Source organism: Rattus norvegicus, chromosome 2 (genome assembly GCF_036323735.1).
Source record: "Rattus norvegicus strain BN/NHsdMcwi chromosome 2, GRCr8, whole genome shotgun sequence".
In the NCBI taxonomy this organism is placed as follows: domain Eukaryota; kingdom Metazoa; phylum Chordata; class Mammalia; order Rodentia; family Muridae; genus Rattus; species Rattus norvegicus.
The window spans coordinates 176,305,421-176,326,398 of record NC_086020.1 but is presented as its reverse complement, the minus strand read 5'-3'; the positions used below and the strand labels follow the sequence as shown (position 1 = coordinate 176,326,398).

General features: G+C 50.3%; 2 protein-coding genes across 9 annotated transcripts; one reads left to right on the top strand and one right to left on the bottom strand.

Annotated features, from left to right (window-relative positions):
* Positions 1–674: 674 nt before the first annotated feature.
* Positions 675–15,875, bottom strand: Ubqln4 (ubiquilin 4). Of its 5 annotated transcripts, none has more exons than XM_063281838.1 (11): positions 15,676–15,814; positions 14,096–14,183; positions 13,566–13,765; positions 12,859–13,121; positions 10,140–10,298; positions 6,769–6,994; positions 5,629–5,768; positions 4,986–5,069; positions 4,797–4,912; positions 4,255–4,441; positions 675–2,206 (listed from the first exon to the last, which is right to left on the bottom strand). In XM_063281838.1, exons 4-11 carry the CDS (start codon positions 13,063–13,065, stop codon positions 2,054–2,056), a joined length of 1,272 nt encoding a protein of 423 aa, XP_063137908.1. In that variant the 5' UTR covers positions 13,066–13,121; positions 13,566–13,765; positions 14,096–14,183; positions 15,676–15,814; the 3' UTR covers positions 675–2,053. The 5 variants fall into 5 exon arrangements, with proteins under 5 accessions (XP_063137908.1, XP_006232704.1, XP_038958238.1 ...); NM_001107688.1 differs by having other exon boundaries at positions 676–2,206; positions 14,096–14,247; positions 15,676–15,875; XM_006232642.4 differs by lacking the exon at positions 10,140–10,298 and having other exon boundaries at positions 14,096–14,247; positions 15,676–15,810.
* On the top strand, positions 15,782–20,046 carry Lamtor2 (late endosomal/lysosomal adaptor, MAPK and MTOR activator 2). 4 transcript variants are annotated; one of them, XM_063281607.1, is made up of 4 exons: positions 16,651–16,814; positions 17,112–17,274; positions 19,079–19,165; positions 19,870–20,042. In XM_063281607.1, the coding sequence occupies exons 1-4, from the start codon at positions 16,747–16,749 to the stop codon at positions 19,924–19,926; spliced, it is 375 nt and encodes a 124-aa protein (XP_063137677.1). In that variant the 5' UTR covers positions 16,651–16,746; the 3' UTR covers positions 19,927–20,042. The 4 variants fall into 4 exon arrangements, with proteins under 4 accessions (XP_063137678.1, XP_063137677.1, XP_008759356.1 ...); XM_008761134.4 differs by having other exon boundaries at positions 16,655–16,814; positions 18,998–19,165; NM_001106441.1 differs by having other exon boundaries at positions 16,671–16,814; positions 19,076–19,165; positions 19,870–20,046.
* The last annotated feature ends 932 nt before the right edge of the window (positions 20,047–20,978 follow it).

The window sequence follows — 20,978 nt, the reverse complement described above, 5'->3', positions numbered from 1 at the left end:
AAGGCCAGAGCATAGTGTTTTCTGGGACTGGACTTACAGATGATTGTGAGCCCATTATGTGAGTACTTGGAATTGAACCCAGGTTCTCAAGGAGAGGAACAAGCCTTGGGCTAGAGAGACAGCTCAGTGGTACTAACGAGTACCAGAAGACCCAGGAGTTCCAGCACCCAACTCCAGTTTCAGAGAATCCAGTTCCCTCCTCTGGCCTCTTTAGGTATTAAACATGCACACAACACATATACATCCAGGCAAAAACACTCATACACATTAAATCAGGATAAAAAAATGCTCTAAACTACTGAGTCAACTCTCCAACCCCTCTACCATTTTTTATTTGCTGGCAGACAGGGTCTCTCCTATGAAGCCCTGGCCGCCCTTGAACTCTCTTACGTAGACCAGGCTGGCCTTGAAGTCAGAGGTCCACCTGCCTCAGCCTACTAAGTGCTGTGTGTAAAGCATATGCCACTGTGCCTAGCACATCGCAGTACATTTATTTCCAAAAATGTTGTTCCAGAAAACTTTATAGTGATTGAGATCAAGTTCTATTACTTCTGTTCTTTATTAAAGCTTGGATTTCAGTGACATCCTCTTAGAACATCAAACCCAAGCCCAATTCCAGACAGACAGTGGTGTGTCTTCAGCATGATTCCTCCCTCAGAAAACAAACACCAATATAATCTCACAAAAACCACATTATTTATTTACAAGGGCCAGGGTGGGTGTTGGGAGGGGAAGAGGAAGGCATGTCTGAACTGCTTGGGACCAAGCAGGATGCCTTTTCTCACCTCCGCCTCTCAGCCAGGGGTCCTCCAAGTACCTGGACCGTAGGGCAGAGAGAATGTGGTGAGGGCTTCCTCAGTACTCTAGTTGAGCAAAGCCCAATTCCATACCAAAGGCATCTGCCTTTCTACTTCTCCTCAAATAGAACTTTGTGGCCTAAAGGGAACCAGCGAGGAACTGAAAGGCAGGAACTCTGGGAGAGAAACCTCACTATTCTTTCACCGAGGTGGCCGGGTACCAGTTGGAGCCATAACCACTAGAAGAATTACCCAATATGCTTTCTGGTTACCCCAGATCCGGAGACCAAGGGTCCCAGCTCCCTCTGTTGACAAAGTTGTGAAACACAAATCAACGAGGAACAACCTCCCCAGCCTGCATGTATTCACTTATACAGATGTCCTACAGAGCTGAGAACCCCATCGGGTCTGGAGTGGAGCCTGAAGGCTGGGCTCATGCAGTGTGTGTGAGGGCATGATATTTGGAAACAGCGGAGCCAGTCTGATTCCTGGTCAGTTTTGTTGAGCTCCTCTCTTCAGTTCACAGTTCATTAGTCTCTCTTCTTCCGTCAGGCCTGAGCCTGCCTTCTCCACCGTGAAATCTGTGGGTGTCTCTAGACTGACTTCTGAACCCGCTCAGGCTGTCCCCTGAGTCCCTGCTTCCAAGGACTCTCAGGTGTTGCTCTTCAGCACCGGGCCCCACTGGTCCTGTTTGATCTTGATAATCCTGCCCAGAGTGCTGACTCACTGCTCCCTTTGGACAGAAGGATAGGTATCTTTTTCCCTGCCTCAGAGTCACAAAGGAGCCCATGAAAAAGTGCTGGTCGAATCAGTATAGGTGTAGAGAGAGAAAACCACAGTGTCACCAGAGCCTGGCCAAAGAGTGAAATTCAAACACCGGTTGGGCTGAGGTGAGGGCAGGAGAAGAGGAGTACATGTAAGGCAAGCTAAACTCTAGTGGTACCGATGGAAGACTTCCGATTAGCCAGACTGGGTCCTCCTCTCAGTCCCGCTGCCAAGGTGCTTTCGGGCAAGGAGGTGTGGCCAACTGATACACTGTGCACACTAGATAGCTCTGCTCCAAGAGGACCAGGAGAGATTTCATGAGACAACAACAAATCAAAATCCTTGGACAGAGCTATGGGTTGGGCACAGGCCTCGGCAGTCACCCTGCTTTTCGTAGGGATCAAAGAAGACAGACTATAGAAGGTAGGGCTTGACAGGAGCCAAAGGCTGGCACTGAGAGGTGGGGAACAAAAGAGGCACAAGCCAAGGGGTCAGGAGAGCTGGGATCCCAGGAGTCTCTCAATAGCCGCATTGATGTCCCCTCCTGTGGCGATCAGGGCTTGTAGGTTGGCCTCACGGTTGACAAAGCCCATGGAGTTGAGCTGCTCCAGCTGCTGTTGAAATCTCACTTCTGGCACTGGAACCTGGAGGATGAGGAGGAGGAGGAAGAGGCATGATGTGGTAAGTGAGCATGGACCCATTCTAGAGCTAGCCCCTTCCTTCCTTCCTTCCTTCCGTTTTGAGAATGTTTTGCTATGTAGCCCAGGCTAGCATAGAACTTGCAATTCTCCTACCTGACCCTTCTGAGTGCTGGGATTACAGGCATGAACACTGCCTGGTTCCTACAGGGACAGTTTGAATTTGAGTGTTTATATAATACTAGTAGGTCCCTAACACCCCATAATCAAGGATGATCCTTCAATCCTCTTATGTGTCATCCTGCCTGTCCCCCCATCCTGGGCCCTGTGCTCGGAGTGAGGAGAAGTGAACTGCGGATGAAGGACGGGAACCTACTTCCCGTCAGTAGACAACTGCAGCAGTCAGACAGACAACATGCTCATTAAACCTTCCAAGTCCCTGGTCAGCCTGTGGCAGCTTGTTCCCAAATGCTTTCCAGATGTTAACAGATGCTCCAAAAGACCAATGCTAGGATGGAGATTTGGTTAAGAGCACTGGTTACTCTTCTAGAGGCCCCTGGGTTTGACTCCTAGCATCTACATGGAGGCTCACAACTGTCTGTAACTCTGGTTTCCAGGGATCTGATTCCTCTTCTGGCCTCTGGGGGCACACACTTCGTATCCAGACACACATGCAGGCAAAATAAAAATAAAGTCTGAGAGGCTGGGCATGGCGCCACACACTCAACACTCGGAAGGTAGGAGCAGGCAGATCTCTGACTTCAAGGCTAGCCTGGTCTACAAATTGAGTTCCAGGACAACCAGAGCTATTATACAGAAAAACCTGTCTCAAGAAACTAAGAAATAGGACTGGAGAGATGGCTCAGCGGTTAGGAGCACTACTGCTCTTTCAGAGGCTCTGAGTTCAATTCCCTAGCAACCACATGGTGGCTCACAACCATCTGTAATGAGATCTGATGCCCTCTTCTGGTGTGTCTGAAGACAGCTACAGTATATTCAAATACATAAAATAAATAAATTGGAAAAAAAGAAACTAAGAAATAAAAAAATTTAAAATTCTAATGCTGGGCTAGGTATGTAGCACGGACATATCCAAGTGCAAACATACAGCCCAGAGCAGTCAACAGTCAGACAGGATGTCTGCTAAACACAGGCTTCACACATTCTGCCATAGAAAGGTCAGAGGAGAGTCCCAGGAGAGAAAGAACATGTGTGATTTTTTTTTTTTTAACCCACCAGGAATAGAATTAACAGAACGTAAGCCTTTTCTTTCCCACATCCTCCTATAAATATCTCTTGGGAATGCTTTCCTGTGAGGTATTTGGGAAGCGCCAGGCTTGATCATGAGCAAGAGGAAGGCCAGTGCTCACCGCCTACCTGACCAGGGATAAAGGGAAGTGTGACCTTGCCTAGGGCCTCACAGGCCCTACAGTGTCAGAGCCCTTCTCCGTGCCTCACTGCTGTTTCTCCATCACAGAATTTGTTCTGGATGAGCCTTGGAGATCAACCTGGCTCAGCCCTCCTAGAATTTTACACGAGAGTTTGTAGAATAGTCCAGAAGTTTCCAGAGGAGTCACAGAGGCAGAGGTCAGAGATGCAAGTCCCCTGTGTGCCTACCTACCTTCTCTTTTCACCACCCACTAGCTATGCGAGTGAGCAGCCAGCTCACCTGTTTGCCCTTGGCTTTCCCCATCAGTGCCATACTGACGGTGTGCAGTCTCCGGAGCTGTTGAACTGAATGAGCTGATGCTGCCAGTATTCTTACCCTACTTTAAAGCTATGCAAACCACTCAGCTGTGGTGGCACATTCCTTTAAGTCCAGCACCCAGGAGGAAGAGGCAGGTGGATCTCTGAGTTTGAGGCTAGCAGAGGGAGTTCCAGGACAGCCTGGGCTACACAGAGAAACCCTGTCTTGAATCTGTAGAAACCCCACTTGGGGACACTTGCCCAAAGCCCAGGCCTTAAAGCAAGGTCTGTCTCCCGTGAGGCCTGTGCTGCCCCCGGTCCTGCAACACCACCCTTGCCGCTGCTCGGTATGTCGCTGCCCTGTGTACCTGTGAGTTCCCACTTCCAGACAAAAGTTGGATCATCTGCTGCATGAGTTGCTGCTGGGTATTGGAACCCGCACTGGGAGGAGTTGTGGCTGGTGTGCCTGGGGAAGCAGTGGGGGCCTCGGCTGCAGATCCAGAGTTGCTGCCTGCCAAAGGTACCGAGGTCCGGGGTGTCCCAAAGGAGCCAAGGCTGGAGGAAGGAAAGGAACAAGAGTTAGGAGACGGCAGTGCAGAACACGGTGGGAGGATGTGGAAGGTAAAGTTTGTAATCTGGGCACTTGGGAGGTTGAGAGAAGAGTATCACAAGCTTGAGGCTAGCCTGGGCTATGAAAGGGAGACTTGGTCTGAAAGAAAAAGGAAAAGAATGGAAATGTGAGATCCAGAAGGAAAAACAAAACAGGAAAGCAGGAAAGCAGCCCAAGGTACAATGGGGTGTGTGTGTGTGTGTGTGTGTGTGTGTGTGTGTGTGTGTGTGTGTGTGTGTGTGTGTGTGTATGTGTGTGTTAAAAGAGAGAAAGAGAAACATGCCCACCAACACTCCTTACCTGGGTACTAGCCCAGGGGCTTCAGTCTGGAGGGTCTGCAGCCCCTGCTGGATCTGCAGCAAGGCTTGCATGGCCCGTGGGTTGGTGAGGATGGAGAGAGACTCTGGGTTCTGCATCTGTTGGGAGACAAACAAAGATGGCAACTGGAAGCCATGGGGCTTCCAGGTCCCCTTTGTGCCCCTCACTCACCTGCTGCAGAAATACAGGGAGCTGCAGGCGCAGCTGCTCCTGGAGTTGTGGATTCCCTGCAAACAGCGGTACATTCACCATCATCTACAAGAGTGAAGTGGGCAGGGGAGGCCTGGGTCATCCACCCTGAGAAGCCCCCACACCTTCTTCAGCACTCCCACTACTGCAGGGGATCTCAAAGGACTCCACAAAACCCACATGGGATAGTGACAAAAATGGGCCTGTGGGGGGTTGGGGATTTAGCTCAGTGGTAGAGCGCTTGCCTAGCAAGCGCAAGGCCCTGGGTTCGGTCCTCAGCTCCGGAAAAAAAAAAAAAAATGGGCCTGTGTACTGAGCAAGAAAACGCAGCAGGAGTCACCCGCATCTGATAGTCACCTGAACTACCCCTTTAAGTCTACAGGGTGTGCCCTGTGCCACGCTGTGCTCCAGCTCCTGCAATCCTCCATCTCAGCAGGAAAGGAGCTGTGGCTGCCGCCATTTGCAGAGATGGGGAGGTTAGACAGCTTGCTTAGCTCACATAGCTGGGAAGGAGCAGGACTTGGAGTTGGACCCTAGGCAGCCTGGCCTGAGGACTTCAGTGCCAGTGCAAACTGCTCCCTTGGGACCCCATTCCCCAGGAGCACCTCCTCTAGCAGTTTCATACCTGAGCAGCAAAGTCAGGGTTCTGGGCAAGCGTCTGCATCATGGTGCGCATGTAAGGGGCCGAGATGACATTCTGCATCAGCTGGGGGTTTTCAGAAATCTGCTGGAGCAGCGCCTGCATTTCTGGGCTGTTGAACATCCCTAGAATGAAGAGGCAGAGACAAAACAGGAAGAAAGGGGTCCAAATGGAAACTAGACGCCTCACTCGATCTACCTCACTTCAGACACTGAGTGGTCAGAAAACGGAGAGGCCGTGGTCAAATACCAAGCACCATGATGTGGGGCCAAGTGCTTCTTACTCTGAAGTTAGCTTACACTGCTTTATCCTGGACTTGTCCCATCAATTTGGCTAAGGGCTAACTGGCTAGAAACCAAGTCTGAGTTATGTCCCTTTGGACTGTGCCTGCAATGATCTCAGACCAGTGTGAGCTGGAAAGAGCTAAACGCTGTGGAAAGCCATGGCTTTTAAACCTGCCTTAGTAGCAGATGCCTGGACAGGAGACATGGAGCTGCTCCCGTTGGGTTCTCCCCTCTCCTGGAGATGGCCCAGACACCCCAACACTTAGAAATTGTGTTTAAGCCACAGATCAAGAGCTGGTTCCCACTTAGGAAATAAGGAAATTGAAGCAAGTTAAGGGGGAAGGACTTTCCCAATTAAAATACCTTCCAGAGTACAGGGAAATCAGGGAACAAGAGCCTGTCACATTGTCCTGCCACAGTCCAGAGAATTCCCTGGGCTTAGCAGTATGTAACCTGTATTTGCCCTGCACAGCTTTCTCTTCTGACATCACAGCTGCCAACTCTGGGTGTGTCCTGATTCGTCCAAAGCCCCTCCCCCCAATCCTCATCGCCCACTTTGACCCATTTACACTGGATGGATGGTATCAGACATGTTTATGGAGCTGGGAGGTGTGGCCTCGTTTACTCATGAGCCATTACTTAGATCTCTACCAGGGACATGAACATGGTCAAAACAAATCTTCCAGTGAAGGGCAGGGCCATCACCCCAGGCTGCTGAGCCCTTCTGTAACTTTAGTTCCATCTCACCTGTTTTCAATACACTGGAGCAGTGCCCACAGTTCTTGGGCAGAAGGGCTGCCCTGCTGTGACCCCACTAAGCTCCTTCCACCCTAGGACATACCTGACCCCAGGCTAGCCGCATTGATCCCAAAGGGGTTCGAGACTGTCGGGTGCACCTGGCTGGTCCCCGATCCTCCGGTGCCCTCCCCACCGGACCCGGGGGCCTGGGAGGTGGGGGGCGAGGGGCTCCAGGGGTTAGGGAGGGGCTCTCGATTCTCAGTCCGAAGAGGTTGGGAGGATGAGTTGTCGGAGTTCCCGGCCAGGGAAGAGAAGGGATTGTTGCCAAACTGGGAGGAGGGAAAGGTTTTGGGTTAAGGACTGTAACAAATGAGGGACAAGGGAGAGGCTCCCTCTCTGCTCACTACTCTCTAAAAGCCTCCCCTCCCCAGGGAAAGGAGAGACAGGGCACCAAACATCCTTAAGTATTCTCTGTTCTCAAGGACTAGCTCCCCCCTCATCCGACCCTGCAGAGGGCAGCTGGCTGACACTAGTGACTGGCAGCCAAAGTCCTCAGGAAACCTGCCTTCTCCTGTAACCCACAGATGTTCATATGCATTTTTTCCTTCCATAATGAGGTATTTTAGCTCTTGGAGTAGGTAAAGGGCACGGGCAATGTCGGACTCACCTTTCTACCCTCAGCCCTGACACTAGTAGGTGCTCAGGAATGGCTAGCTTTGTGGGCGTGGAGTCTCAGACCTGGCTCTCATTTGACCCCGATCTGTCCCAGTTTCCTCTTGCCCTGCCACCTCAGCCTAATCCTAACCCCTAAAACTCTCCTTCTCATCCCATGGTCCCCTGAGAGCCACCTAAGCTGTCCATGCATGCCATGATGGTACCCAGGGGAGCACAGCTGTGGATAAGAATTCCCTTTAGGGGTTGGGGATTTAGCTCAGTGGTAGAGCACTTGCCTAGGAAGAGCAAGGCCCTGGGTTCGGTCCCCAGCTCCGAAAAAAAGAACCAAAAAAAAAAAGAATTCCCTTTAGGCTCTCTCCATCCTGTCCTTCGGATGGATGCCCCAATCTATCTCCACACTCCCAAAGACTACTCAGGACTGTACCTCGTCAGATGCCATGTTGCCCAAAGGTAACACCAAACCTCTTCTCTCCGTCCCTCCAACAACCAGGACAGAGCTCTATCCCGGGACTGTTTGCCCAGGGGACCATGTGTGCCAAGCAGTTCTGGACCCGCCTTCACTTGCTCAGTTTTAGAAGCTCACTTTAGACTTGAAGCAAAAGGGAAACAGCTGAGCAGCTTAGCCCCGCCCACCTATCCTGTTCTTCAGAGCGGGTCACAGGATCTCAGCTAACCAATCACCTTCTGAGCTGTGGCTCCTTGACTTCAACAGATGTCCGTTTAGATAACCAGCTGGCATCACCCACCACAGTGTTAATCTTTACTGCCATTTCGAATCTCACATTCCCGTAGTCGGTCTAGTGTGTCCACCCTTCTAGTTCTTAGCTAGCTCTGTTTTTCCTGGTGCCCCTCAGGTTCAGTCCTTCCCTGAACTGCCAGAGTTGACTGCCCTGGCCATTTATTGAGCACCTACTATATGCCTGGCACATGGATTCTCATATATCCCTCCACTATAGCAGTTCTCAAAAATGTGGTCCTTTGACCCCCTGAAAGAGTAGAAACTTATATAGGGCCCTCTATAACTATTGTATGTCTGTTTTTCAGTTTCATATAGCCCAGGCTAGCCTTGAACTTTTAATCCTCCTGCTTCTATGTCTGGAGTAACAGGATTCCAGGAGTGCATGTGCCTTTTCCTGGGAGTGTGCAGTGGGACGGCATCTCACCTGGAAGCTGTCTGTAGAGCAGACTAGCTCACACCTCTGCTGCCTCTGTCCCAGAGCTGGGGTCACAGGTGTATGCTCCCAGTTCAGCTTATGCCCTATAATTTTTAGAGTATAATTGGGTCCTGAGACCAAAAGTGTGAGAGGACCAGCTATAATGGATGACCTCTGCTGTGAGAGCAAGGGAGGGACTCAAGAGATGGCTTGAAATCACACTGCTAGAAAATGGCCAGCCAAGATATATGAACTATATGAACCCAGGTTTGTAGGTGACGAGTGCTCTGCTCTTTTAGCAAAACCAGGGTTTTTTATGTTTTACTGTGCTTAGAATTAGCTGGGGCGCTCGTTGTCTTTCTCAGCTTTTCAGTTTGGTTTGGTTTTGGAGACAGACAGGATCACATATCTCAAGGTGGCTGTGACCTTGGCCTCTAGGATTACAGAGCACACAGCTGTGCCAAGGTTTAGTGTTACAGGGGCTCAAACCCAGGGCCTTGTATGCATGTTAGACAAGCAGTCTACCAGCTGGGCTACTTCATTAATAGGAGACAGAATTTCATGTAGCTCAGGCTGACCTTGAACTTCAGATCCTCCTAAATACTGGGACTACAGAGAGGAGGCATCACCCCCAACATTCATAAAGCTGGTCTGTTCTCTTTAGTGGCACTGGAAGTTGTCCCTGGGTCTCACACACACTAGGCAGTTGCTCCACAAGGGAACAATATTCTCCACTTGTAAAGCATTTTTCAAAGTGCACAATCCGTGGAGCTGGAAAGATGGCTCAGTGGTTAAGAGCAATGGTTACTCTTCCTAAGGATCCGAGTTTCTTGGTCAGCATTCATGTGCTGGCTCAGAACCATCTGTAACTCCAGTGTCAGAGATCTGACTCTTTCTTCCGGCCTCCAGAGGCACTGCATACATATGGTGCACATTTAAATATGTAGACAAAATATCTACACATGTAAAATAACTTTTTTTGACATACATAATCCTGCTGACCATGGTGCCACATCTCAACAATTGGGAAACCGGCTTGGGCGTATTTCATGTTCTGGGATGCCCTAGGCTATATAGTGAGACCTTGTCTTAAATATAAAACAAAAACAGGGCTCACTGAGCATTTACTCAAAGCAGAGGCAGGAGGATCTCTGAGACCAACCTGGTTTGGTCCAGGCCAGCCAGGGCTACATAGTGAGATCTCAAAAACAAACAACACAAAAGCCTGCAGAGACTAACCAACCAGCAGCCCTAAGTAGGGTCTGGAACCCCGTTATTGATAGGTCCCCCCAAGTGATTCGGATGCAGGTGAACCATGAATATATATCACACACACACACACACACTCACTATAGCTTTTGACCCCAGGTCAGCTCCCGAGCCTTTGAGCCTCTGGTGCAAGAGTTTATCAGGAACAATTCACTATGCTCCTTGGACACCATCTTACCTACTTCCCTAAGGACCTCTGTTATACTTTACCCTCATCAAGTTGGCTGTCCCTGGCTGTGCACTACTGGAAATGCCTTCAAGCCAAGGCCCGCCCAACAGGAGACTGGACAAGTAAGAAAGCACTGGGGCACGCCTAGGTTGGGAATAGGGAAGCCTGAACCCAGCCAGCCCTCTGTTGCTTGCCTCCTGGCCCCACCTGTTCCCGGGCAGCAGTGAACATGGGTTCCTGGATGTCCGTGTACATGCGGCGGAGGGCATTATACCCTCCCGGGACACTTTCCAGGTTGCTGAGGGCCCGGTCCTGGTTCCGCATCATTTCTTGCATCATGGCTGGGTTACGAGCAAGCTCCATTGTCTGGTGAAGGGAAAAATATGAGATGGGCCCTGGAACCAGAGGAACACCAAGCTAGGAAAAGGGACCTGAGGAGGGAGGGAGTCTGCACAAGGAGTGCAGGAACTACTCAGTGGTGGCAGGGAGCACAGCCAACCAGATCCCTCCCTCCACTGTAATCTGGGCTTGATCCTTGCCTCCCTGTGGCTTTTCTGAACTGAAGGACAGTGTTCCCAGATGGAGTTAGGTAGCAATTTCCACCTCTCAGGCTCAGGGGACCCCCCAGAGATGTCAGAGAGCATAAGAAACTGGGGGAGCTGTAGAGATGGCTCAGAGGTTAAGAGCACTGACTGCTCTTCCAGAGGTCCTGAGTTCAAATCCCAGCAACCACATGGTGGCTCACAACCATCTGTAATGGGACCTGATGCCCTCTTCTGGTGTGTGTGAAGACAGCTACAGTGTACTTAAATATAATAAAAAATAAATCTTTAAAAACAAGAAAATGGGGGTGTGAAGAGGCACTGAGTACAACCCACCAAGCGCCTAGAACCTGTTCCGTAACAATGATCCAATAAATATCCAATGGATGATAAGTGATTGAATAATAAATGATCTCTTGATCAGAGTCCGGAAAGGCTAGGTATATCCTCTAAGCAAGGAGTCTTAGAAGGCTGGAACAGATTAGGGGAGGAGAGAGGAGTCCAAGGGAGAGGAATAAAAAGCAGTTTACTAGCTTTATGACATCCCTAAAGCTTGACACTGAGAGCAACTAAATGATGTAAAATTGAAGTCACACCCTTCTCACAATAACCAGGTAAGTGTTCCTGTCTCCCTACTGTAAATATGAAAACGGGGTCAGAGAGGATCACTGACCTGTTTCCCCCTAACACACAGGAGTAAATCATACAAACAGGTTTCTAGGCCAGGTCTCAGCAAACCACACTGTTAGTACTGGTAAATCAAACTGGGCAGAGAATTCAGCCTAGACATCCTCCACTTCTGGGTCTTCAGCCAACCTGAATTGTCTGTGACACTGAGGATGAGGCCTCTCTTCTTCTCTCTCTCTCTCCTTTTAAAAGATTTATTTATTTTATTCATATGAGTATATTGTAGTGTCTCAGGTACACCAGAAGAAGGCATCAGATCCCATTATAGATGGTTGTGAGCCACCATGTGGTTGCTGGGAATTGAACTCAGGACCTCTGGAAGAGCAGTCAGTGCTCTTAACCTCTGAGCCATCTCTCCAGCCTGAGAGATGATCTCCTCTTTAGAGCTGATAGCTTACTCTAAGGGCCTGCTGTCACTCAGGTCTCCACAACCCTGATGGCAAGACCCCCTAGCCTGTGTTCTGGTAAATGCCTTTAGTCCCATCACTCAGGAGGCAGAGGCAGGAGGATCTCTGTGAGTTGTGGTCAGCCTTGTCTATAAAGAGAATTCCAGGACAGACAGAGACCCTGTTGTAGTAAGAACTCTGGAATCCTGGTTTCTTTAAAACAAAACAACCACAGAAACAGCCTAGTGGTGGTGCCCACCTTTAGTCCTAGTCCTCTGTAGGCGGAAGAAACTCTCTCTCAAAAAACGTAACACTACCACCACCAACAAAAACCAAGAACAACAAAAAAACAGAAACAGTGTAAGAATATGTTTTTGTTGTAATCCCAGGCATGGGGCCATGGGGCTGCTTCTCAGCAGCTGCCTGTGATTTGCTTCCTGCTCTAGCAGAGGTGTAAGGTTTTGCCAGTTGCAGACAGTTTCTGCCATTGTGTGACATTGGGAAGTTTTCAGAGGGTTTATAAGTGCTAGGTGGGGTGGGTGTTGGTCATTCAGGGGGTCGTGGTCAAAGAAGACACAGAAGAAAGATATTCACAGATCTCTCCCTCTTCTCTATCCTTCTTTCTTTCCTATTTAGTGAGAAGGGGTGAAATGCAGGAATGGATAAAAGGGGGAGGGAGAAGAAACCACAGGTAGCAGAGACCAGCTACAAGCAAAGAAGAAACAAAAAGAAAGAAAAATTAAATTTAGGGATCTCTACTTCTTTCTCCCCTCTAGTCTTTTTTCTCCCCTACCTAGTGATAGGGGATAAAACAGGGGTATGGGGGAAATGGAAGGTTTGGGGGGAGAAGAACCCACAAAGTAGAAAAGTCCAGCTACACCCTGTCTCAAAAGTAAAGAAAAAGATTTCCACTGGGTGTCCTTCTCCACAAGGCATGCTCAGCTACTGGGTCAAACACTGTTTGGACCTTCCTTTTGAGGTTCCTTGGCCTCCAACAGTCTTTTTCTTTCCTTGCTTCATCCTCTGTCTTCCTCTGGGTCTTAGCTTAGTGACATTTCTAGAAGACCTTCTATAAGCCCCGGAGCAGATGTTCCCAGGGCGTCACTAGTTGTCCAGCATTGCCCACAATCTGTCCCACTTGCCTTAGGGTCAAGGAGTTGCTGGCCCGTGTCTGTCCACAACTATCCCAAGTGTTCAAAACACACTTGCTCACTTGCTCAACCGAGCGAACAAGAGGATGGGCAAACAGTGAGCTCAGAGCAGCCGACCGACGCCAGAGCCCTCCCTCCTCCAAGCTTCTCTCAGACCCACCTGCCTCATGAGCTCCGGGTTGTTGAGCATGTGACTGATCTCAGGGTTCCTCTCCATCAGCTGTTGCATCTGGGGGTTAGCCATGATCATGTGGCGCATCAGGTCAGGGTTTGACATCATATCCTGGACCAGGGGGTTCTCCATGATCTGCGACAGCATCTCAGGATTGGACATGAGCTGCCGCTGCATCTGTTGCTGTAGCTCCATAAAGTTGGCGGAGCCCAGGCCCAGGCTGCCCAGGCCCAGGATGCCCCCAAAGCCAGCTGTGGAAAGGAGGAGGTCAGAGTCTCTCTCAAGCCCTTCCCACATCCAGCAGAGGCTCCAGGATAGGCCCTAATTTCCTCTCACATGTCCCTCTTCCAGTCACTCCCACAACTCCACTCTATAATGGCAGGAGCCAAGCTAAGCAGAGTATTGAACAGAGAGAAACAGACCCACCGCCAGCCTTTCTCCTCTCCCTCTTTACCCAGGACCCCGCCCCCAACCCTATCTCCCCTTTTCCTCCTGAACTTGATTCCATCTCTGAAATCCTGAAACCATCATAAACTGATCATCCATCCCCACCCCAGCCTGGCTGACGCTCCAACATCTGCAAGAGTGACTCCCAGGACTAGGACTAGGGGATCAGGGACCATTTTTCTTCTTTTAACATTGCACCCCACGCCCCTAGCCAACACAAAATTATGCTCTCCTCCCTAAAGCCTTACAAAGAATTGATGCAGTGGCATTTGAGGGTCCCTCTGCCGCCACTGGAGAAGGCCCCCCTCCACTGCTAGCATCTGAAGTAGTATTGCCAGAGCTGCAGGGCTGGACAGGGGCCGCAGGTGAGGCAGGCGTGGTGGAGGGTGCTGAGGCAGAGTCAGGAGTGGATGGGGAGGAAGCAGTAGTAGTCACTGGATCTTGAGCCCTGAGGACAAAAAGTAGAGAAACCTTGGAGTGAGCACAAGTGATGAGGCAGTCTTGGACTGCCAGCTCAAGCCACCTCCAGAGCAGCCTTGCTCCACCCTTACCCCAGGCTAGCAGGATGCAGGGGAGGGGGACATCCTGGGGAGAGGGATGGTGACAGTATCAACATTCTTTAAGGCAATCTGGGAGTATTTGGTCAGGCTCCTCTAGAGGTAAGACCTTATCCATCTGCGCCCGGCCTGGCTGACAGTGTCTGGGCAGTTGAACAGGTGAGAAAGGATCTGAAAGGAAGTCCCAGTAGGAGCAAGGTCAGCTCCTTCCCTGAACTTACTTCTGAGGGGTTTTGATGACTAGATGAACCGTGAGCCCGTCCTTGATCCCATGCTGGTTCAGTGTGTCTCCATCCTTGAGGATCTTGCCTGCGAAGATCAGGACCAGCTGATCCTGCTGAGCCTTAAACCTCCGGGAGATTTCCTCCTTGAACTGTGGTCAAGAGGCAGAGATCACTGTGGAGGCTAACTGCACTGCACTGCCAGGACTCTACCCTCAACTCTGCCCCTCTAGCTACAAGAATGGGCAGTGAGATGGATCTGCTTTTGTCCGATTAGTTCCACGATGCAGTCTTCCAACCCTAGAAAGCCCCTGCTGCTGTCTACTCCAGCAGCTTCTGTCCTACCACCCAATTCTCACAGCAGTATGGGCAGCCCTCCCCATCCTAACTCCTTCAACTAGGACTCAGGCTGACTCTCTTCAGTCTTCTCCCTGCTCTTAATTCCCAGCTTCCTCATAATTATAACAAATCGTCTAGGAATTACTGAGGTCTATTGAGTAATCTAGTGTGTCAGTTATCATTGCCATCTCATTTTATCTATCTATCTATCTATCTATCTATCTATCTATCTCTATCTATCCATCTATCCATCCATTCATCATCTATCTAGAGGGTCTCTAGCTCTTGCTGTCCTGGAACGCTTCATATAGACCTCGAACTCAGAGAGATCCACCTGCTTCTGCCTCCCAAGAGCTGGGATTTTAAAGATAAGGATCAGAGAGTGAATAACGCATCCGGGGGAAATAGGAACTCAAGTCTGGACATCAGACACATCTTCAATAAGAGCTGTTTTGTAATTCACCTTTTCCCGGGAGACTTGAAATTCTTGCATGAGAAAGCAGCAGTGTTACCAAAGGCTACACCGGGGCGAGTTAAATTTTTTAGATTCTATCAGCTCCTTCCAAAACACAACAACACAACACATACTCTAACTATAAACAGTGCACTTGCTAAGCAAAGATCCCTCTTCCAACCAGATGGCCTATCCTAAGCCCCGCCTATGTGCAATTCTGAAGCAGCTTCAAGCAGTGGGGGACACAGACAGGCAATAGTCCCTCACTTATTCTACATTATTTTGTTGAGCACCTACTGCGCTCAGTAAATGTGGTGGAGCAGAAAGAAAACTGAACTACACAACCGTTTCGATTTGCGACAAGGAGAGTCTGTGGAGAGAAGAGAGAGCACCACCACCACGAGACACTCCCAGGGGAGCATAGCCGCAGCTCGCTCGGGCCTCACTGTACCTCAGCGCCTGGAACCTCCACCAATAACCCTGGCGCACACTCCCCTCAAGCCTAGGATCCTTCTGGAGCCTGCAAGCAAGGTGTCCCTTCCTCAAGCTCCCCCACCACGCCCCCAGCCCTGGTAGTGCGGCCAAATCGGCCCCTACCCGCGCCACACTCCCCGGACTAGCCCGGGTAGGGCGCCCCCTACCCGCCTCTCCCGCCTGGATGCCCCTGGGTTCCGCCCCGGCCGGGGGCCCGTCCCCGGCGCCAGGCCGTTCCCCTAGGTCTTCCTCTCTACGCTGACCCCTCAGTGCGCTGCTCCCGCCCTCCTCTCTCCCGCGCCAGCCCTACTACCTCCTTGACCGAGGCTTGATCGCAGATCAGGATCTCCTCCTTGTCCTTGGGGGTCTTGACGGTGACCCGAATCTGGGGCCTCGTCTCAGCCCCACTCGGCTCCGCCATGCCGCCGCCCGGCCGCCCGCCAGCCCGCCCAGCTCCTCCTCCTCCTCCTCCTCCTGGCCCGCCCGGCCCGGCTCGGCTCCGGAGCCTCCAACTCCCCCTCCCGCCCCTCCCCAAGGCTCCGCCGCCCCCTCCGGACAGCTGCAGCCACAGCGCCCCGGGCGGCCTGGGGGGGCACTGCAGTTGGGGCGGCCCGGGCCCGAGCGGGGTGCGCAGCTGGCCCGGGCCGGATAGTGCGGCCCGCGCAGAGGGCGGGAGATTCAGGGCCGCCCGCGGTTCCGTCCCGTTTGGACAAAGGACTTTCGGTGTCGCCGTCTCATCTCCGTTCCCCGAGGTAACTATTTTTCTTGAAAGGCAGAATCGGCCAGGCCTAGGTTCGTTCCTGGCTCAGGGCGTCCTTAAAACCTCTGCAGATTCTAACAGTCGTGACCTCCCGGGAACCGCCCCGAGGGGGCCATTAAGGACGGTTTCAGAGACCTGGAGTTTGCCTACGTGGCTTCTCTGAGCCCTGGGTGTCAAGAAAGCAAGACTCTACAGAATTGTGACTAGCGTACAATATTGCTTTAAAAAATGGCTAAGGATGTGCCTAACAGATACAGAGATTTATTATTAGATTGCGATTGACCAGTAGGCACGGAGGCGCCCTTCGCGTGGAAGAGGTTAAAAGTCCTTCCAACATTGCCACTGTCCTTGCGCTCCCGCTCTTTTCCCCCCCACAGCCACATGGTCTGACTGAAAAGCTGAACTATAGTTCCCAGAATTCCTTGAGCGGTCACAAAAAACTACGATTCCCAGAGGCCCCCGCGCGGGGCGGGAATTGGACCACAGCCTCAGTAAATAAGCCCGGTGACTACAACTCCCAGGTGCCTCGTAGCTGGGCTTCCGGGCCACCGGAAGCGATGAGGGAGGGCAAGAGGCTGCGACTGTAGTGTTTGTGGGAGCAGGTCAGGGTTAAGAGACGCAGGCATGCTGCGTCCTAAGGCTTTGACGCAGGTGCTAAGCCAAGCCAACACTGGAGGAGTCCAAAGTACCCTGTGAGTGAACAACAAGAACCCAAACAGCGAGCGCTGAAATGGGGCGGCGTGCGGATCCCTGCAGTAGGGGTAGGGAAGGAGCCCTGCGCCGGGAGGTGGCTAATGTTGCAAACTGCAGCTTCGGGAACCCTGCGTGAGGGCCTCCTCCGAAAGGGGAATCGACAGTTGATTAGCATGTTCCTGGATATATCCAGCACAGATTCTTGCTTCCTGAAAGCGCAAGTAGCTGGAATTGGGATAGGAACTCAGGCCTTTTACTCTTCCTGAGTTTGTTGATATCCTTCCCATTCTTGTCAGGCTGCTGAATAATGAGGGATCGTTGCTGGCCTACTCCGGTTATGGGGACACAGATGCCCGGGTCACCGCGGCCATCGCCAGTAACATCTGGGCCGCATACGATAGGAACGGGAACCAAGCGTTTAATGAAGACAGTCTCAAATTTATCCTCATGGACTGCATGGTATGAAGTAAAGTAGGCTGACCTCGAACTTACAATGATCATTGTGCTTCTGCCTTCTGAATACTGAATTTGCATGTGTTCACAGTCGCACCTTGCCAAATAAAACGTAGATATTAAAAAAGGAAGTGAGAGTAGGGTGCAGGCCTATGTAAGGGTCAATCTCAGCGAAAAGGAGACATTTGTTAAAAGATCTGGAAGACGATTGGAAAGGGTAAGAGCCATGAAGAGATCTTTTGGAAAAATATTTCTAGCAGTGCTGGCTATGGTGGCTTATTCCTCTAGACTAGTACACAAGAGACTGAGGCAGGATCTCTTTTTTTTTTTTTTTTTTTTTATAAGCTCTTTTTTTTTTTTTTTTAAAGATTTATTTTATTTATATGAGTACACTGTAGCTGTCTTCAGACACACCAGAAGAGGGCATCGGATCCCATTACAGATGGTTGTGAGCCACCATGTGGTTGCTGGGAATTGAACTCAGGACCTCTGGAAGAGCAGTCAGTGCTCTTAACCACTGAGCCATCTCTCTAGCCCCGAGGCAGGATCTCTTTGAGTGTTTATTTTCTTTTTCTTTTTTGGTTTTGTTTTTTTTTTTTGGTTTTTTTTTTTGAGACAGGGCTTCTCTACGCAGCCCTGGTTATCCTGGAAGTCTGTAAAATCAGGGGGACCTCAAAATCTGAAATCTGCTAGCCTCTGCCTCTCAAGTACTGGGACTAAAGGCGTGCACCACCAACGACCAGCCGTTGCACGTATTTCCGACAACAGTTGTTGCAAAGGACCTAGGGCAGAGTGATGCCAGGACAAAGATCAGTAAGGATGGAGTGTCATAGAATGGAGAAAAGTTATTAGGAGATAGCACTAAAGAGGCCTGTGGGCTTCCCAGTCCTCTGAAGAATGATAGTGTGCAGAGCACTGCTGTTCTCTGGCTGCCCATTCTTTACACCCCTCTTACCCACTGCTGGACTCCTACCGGGTGCTGGGTCTAGGGCTGGTGCCATTGAACAGAAGCTTCAAAGGCATTCACTGCAGCCCAGCTATAAGAAATGCATTTTAATGGACAGATGGTGGAGCTCAGTGGTAGAGCAGTAGCTTAGAATGTATGGGATTCTAGAATCTATTCCTAGAAACACAATTTGTGTTTTTGAGTCAGAGCCTAGCACACACACTAAAGCAAGTTCCGTGAAGCATCACTTCTCTTAATAAATGAGCCATTTTATTTTTACTTTCAAATGTTGATCCACTTTAATTGATCTCCATTTTGAACAGTTACAAAGTAGGAAAAGAGACATGTAAGTTGTGTGTGTGTGGGGGTCGTTGTTACCTTTTTAAGGTTTATTTTATTCTGTATGTGTGAGTTGCTATGCCCGGATGTTATATTGAGCACCATGTGCATGCACAGTGCCCTCGGGGTGAAAGAAGGCATTGGATCCCCTAAACTAGATGATTGGCAGCACAATGTTGCTGTTGGGAATCGAACTCAAGTCTACTGCAAGAGCAACAAACAAGTTGGGCTATTGTTCCTGGTCCCTCACCTGTTGAGACAATTCAGCATTAGAGAAGAAAGCCCCAATTTCTCAAAGACTTGGTTCCCCAGGATAACTTGGTTAGGACATGGCTCTGCTGAGGCTGGAATTCAGTTTCAGACCCCCATAGCTTAAATGCTGGGCAAAGTTCCCTGTCTGAACTGCCTGCTCTGCCAAGCTTGGGAGACAATATCTATCTCTAGGACCAGAGGAACCCTGGGGAAGGCAGGAACCAAGGATGTCAAGCAGAGTGCCCCAGTGTATTATGTCATTCCCACCAGGAGGGCCGTGTAGCCATTACCAGGGTGGCCAACCTTCTGCTATGTATGTATGCCAAGGAGACTGTAGGCTTCGGGATGCTCAAGGCCAAGGTGAGTACATTCCTATGCTACAAACTTCCTGGGCTGGAACCAGATCTACCTATGCACACCCTTGCTCTGAATAAGGACATGGAATCTTTAATTAGCTTTATTATAAATTTTGGGCACTATAGCTGGGCAGATTCTCAACTGTTCTAACCCAACAATACTGGCTTGGCCTACGTCCCATCCCATGTCCCATTACCTGTCCATCTTCGTCATGTCCCGGCACCTGCTTCTTCATCCTTGTCCAGCTGCTGACTCCTCAGGGCTGACTCTCAGAATTCCTATCTCTTCCTAGAAGTTCCACCTTCTACTTCCTGCCTCTGCTGTAGACCATCAGCTCTTTAGTAAGCTGATGAGAGGGTGAGAGAGAGTGTATACAAATACGTAGCCAAATGAACCAAAGTCCAGTCTGCACTCAACTCTGCTGGCACAGAGGTCTGCATTTGAATAATACAAAGACAATCTTTACATAGCACACAACTGTATCAGCCCAGCATTGGTCCCAGCCACTGTGCCTGTTCACTGTGTTCCTTACATGTCCCCTTTCTAGAGTCCTCATAGCCCCTCACTCATGTCTGGGGTGGGCCAAAGAGCCATGGGGGTGGGCTGGGGATGGTTGGTTGGTAAGTGTGGGGTAGGGAGCCAACCTGGTTTTGGGATCTGTCTGAGCATAAGCAATGCATGGACTGACTCGTGCTCTCACCTTGCAGGCCCAGGCCTTGGTGCAGTACCTGGAGGAACCCCTCACCCAAGTAGCAGCCTCATAATAGTGTGATGGAAGCTGGAGTGGAAAAGGGATCGTGATTGGGAAGAGCAGGGCCCCGGAAATGCCTCACTGGGCTGGGTGAGGGGTTGCTTTTTTCTAAATAAATTTTCAACTCTTGCCTATGTCTCAGCTGCTTTCTTGGGAGGAAGGACTCAGGAGGGAGGAAGGACTGGGGTGGTTTACTTAAGAGGATTCCTCATCTCCTGCAAAGGTGGGCTCTCCCAGTGGTTCTTGGCAAGGCTGCTGTGCCCTTGGCTTCTCCAGTGCTGTGCCTCACCTTACTCATAATTGCTTTTCTTTCTTTCATTAATTTACATATTTATTCAATTTACACCTCAAAAAGCTCCCCTTCCGTCCTCCCAGAATTGCTTTTCTTTAAGCAAATTTTTTATATTCTATTTTTTTTTTAAAGATTTATTTTTTATTTGAGTACACTGTAGCTGTCTTCAGACGCACCAGAAGAGGGCATTGGATCCCATTAGAGATGGCTGTGAGCCACCATGTGGTTGCTGGGAATTGAACTCAGGACCTCTGTAAGAGTAGTCTGTGCGCTTAACCACTGAGCCACCTTCTAACCCCTATTCTGTGTTTTAAAGATGGGGTTTCTCTGTGTAGCCCTGGCTGTCTTGGAACTCTCTCTATAGATCAGGCTGGCTTCATACTCCTCTCTGCCTGCCTCTGCCTACTGGGTGCCAGGATTAAAGGTGTGTGGCTAGGTGTGCCCTACAGTCCAAGTGTGACAGTCAGAACTGATTAAATGTGTGTGCTACTACACCAGCTTAAAAACATTTTAGGTTATTTTATGTACATGTGTGTTTTGACTGTTTGTGTATCTGCACTTGTGCAAGCCTGGTACCTGTGAAAGGCATCAGATCTCCCTAAAACCTGAGTAAACAGGCAGTTGTGAGGCGCCACTGTATGCTGACACCCTAACCTGGTCTTTTCTGCAAGAGCAGCCGGTGCCCTTGACTGCTGAGCTGTCTCTCCAGCCCCAGAGCAGGCTCTCACCCACCCATTTGCAGTACCTGGGATTGATCTAGAGGAGCAAAGGCC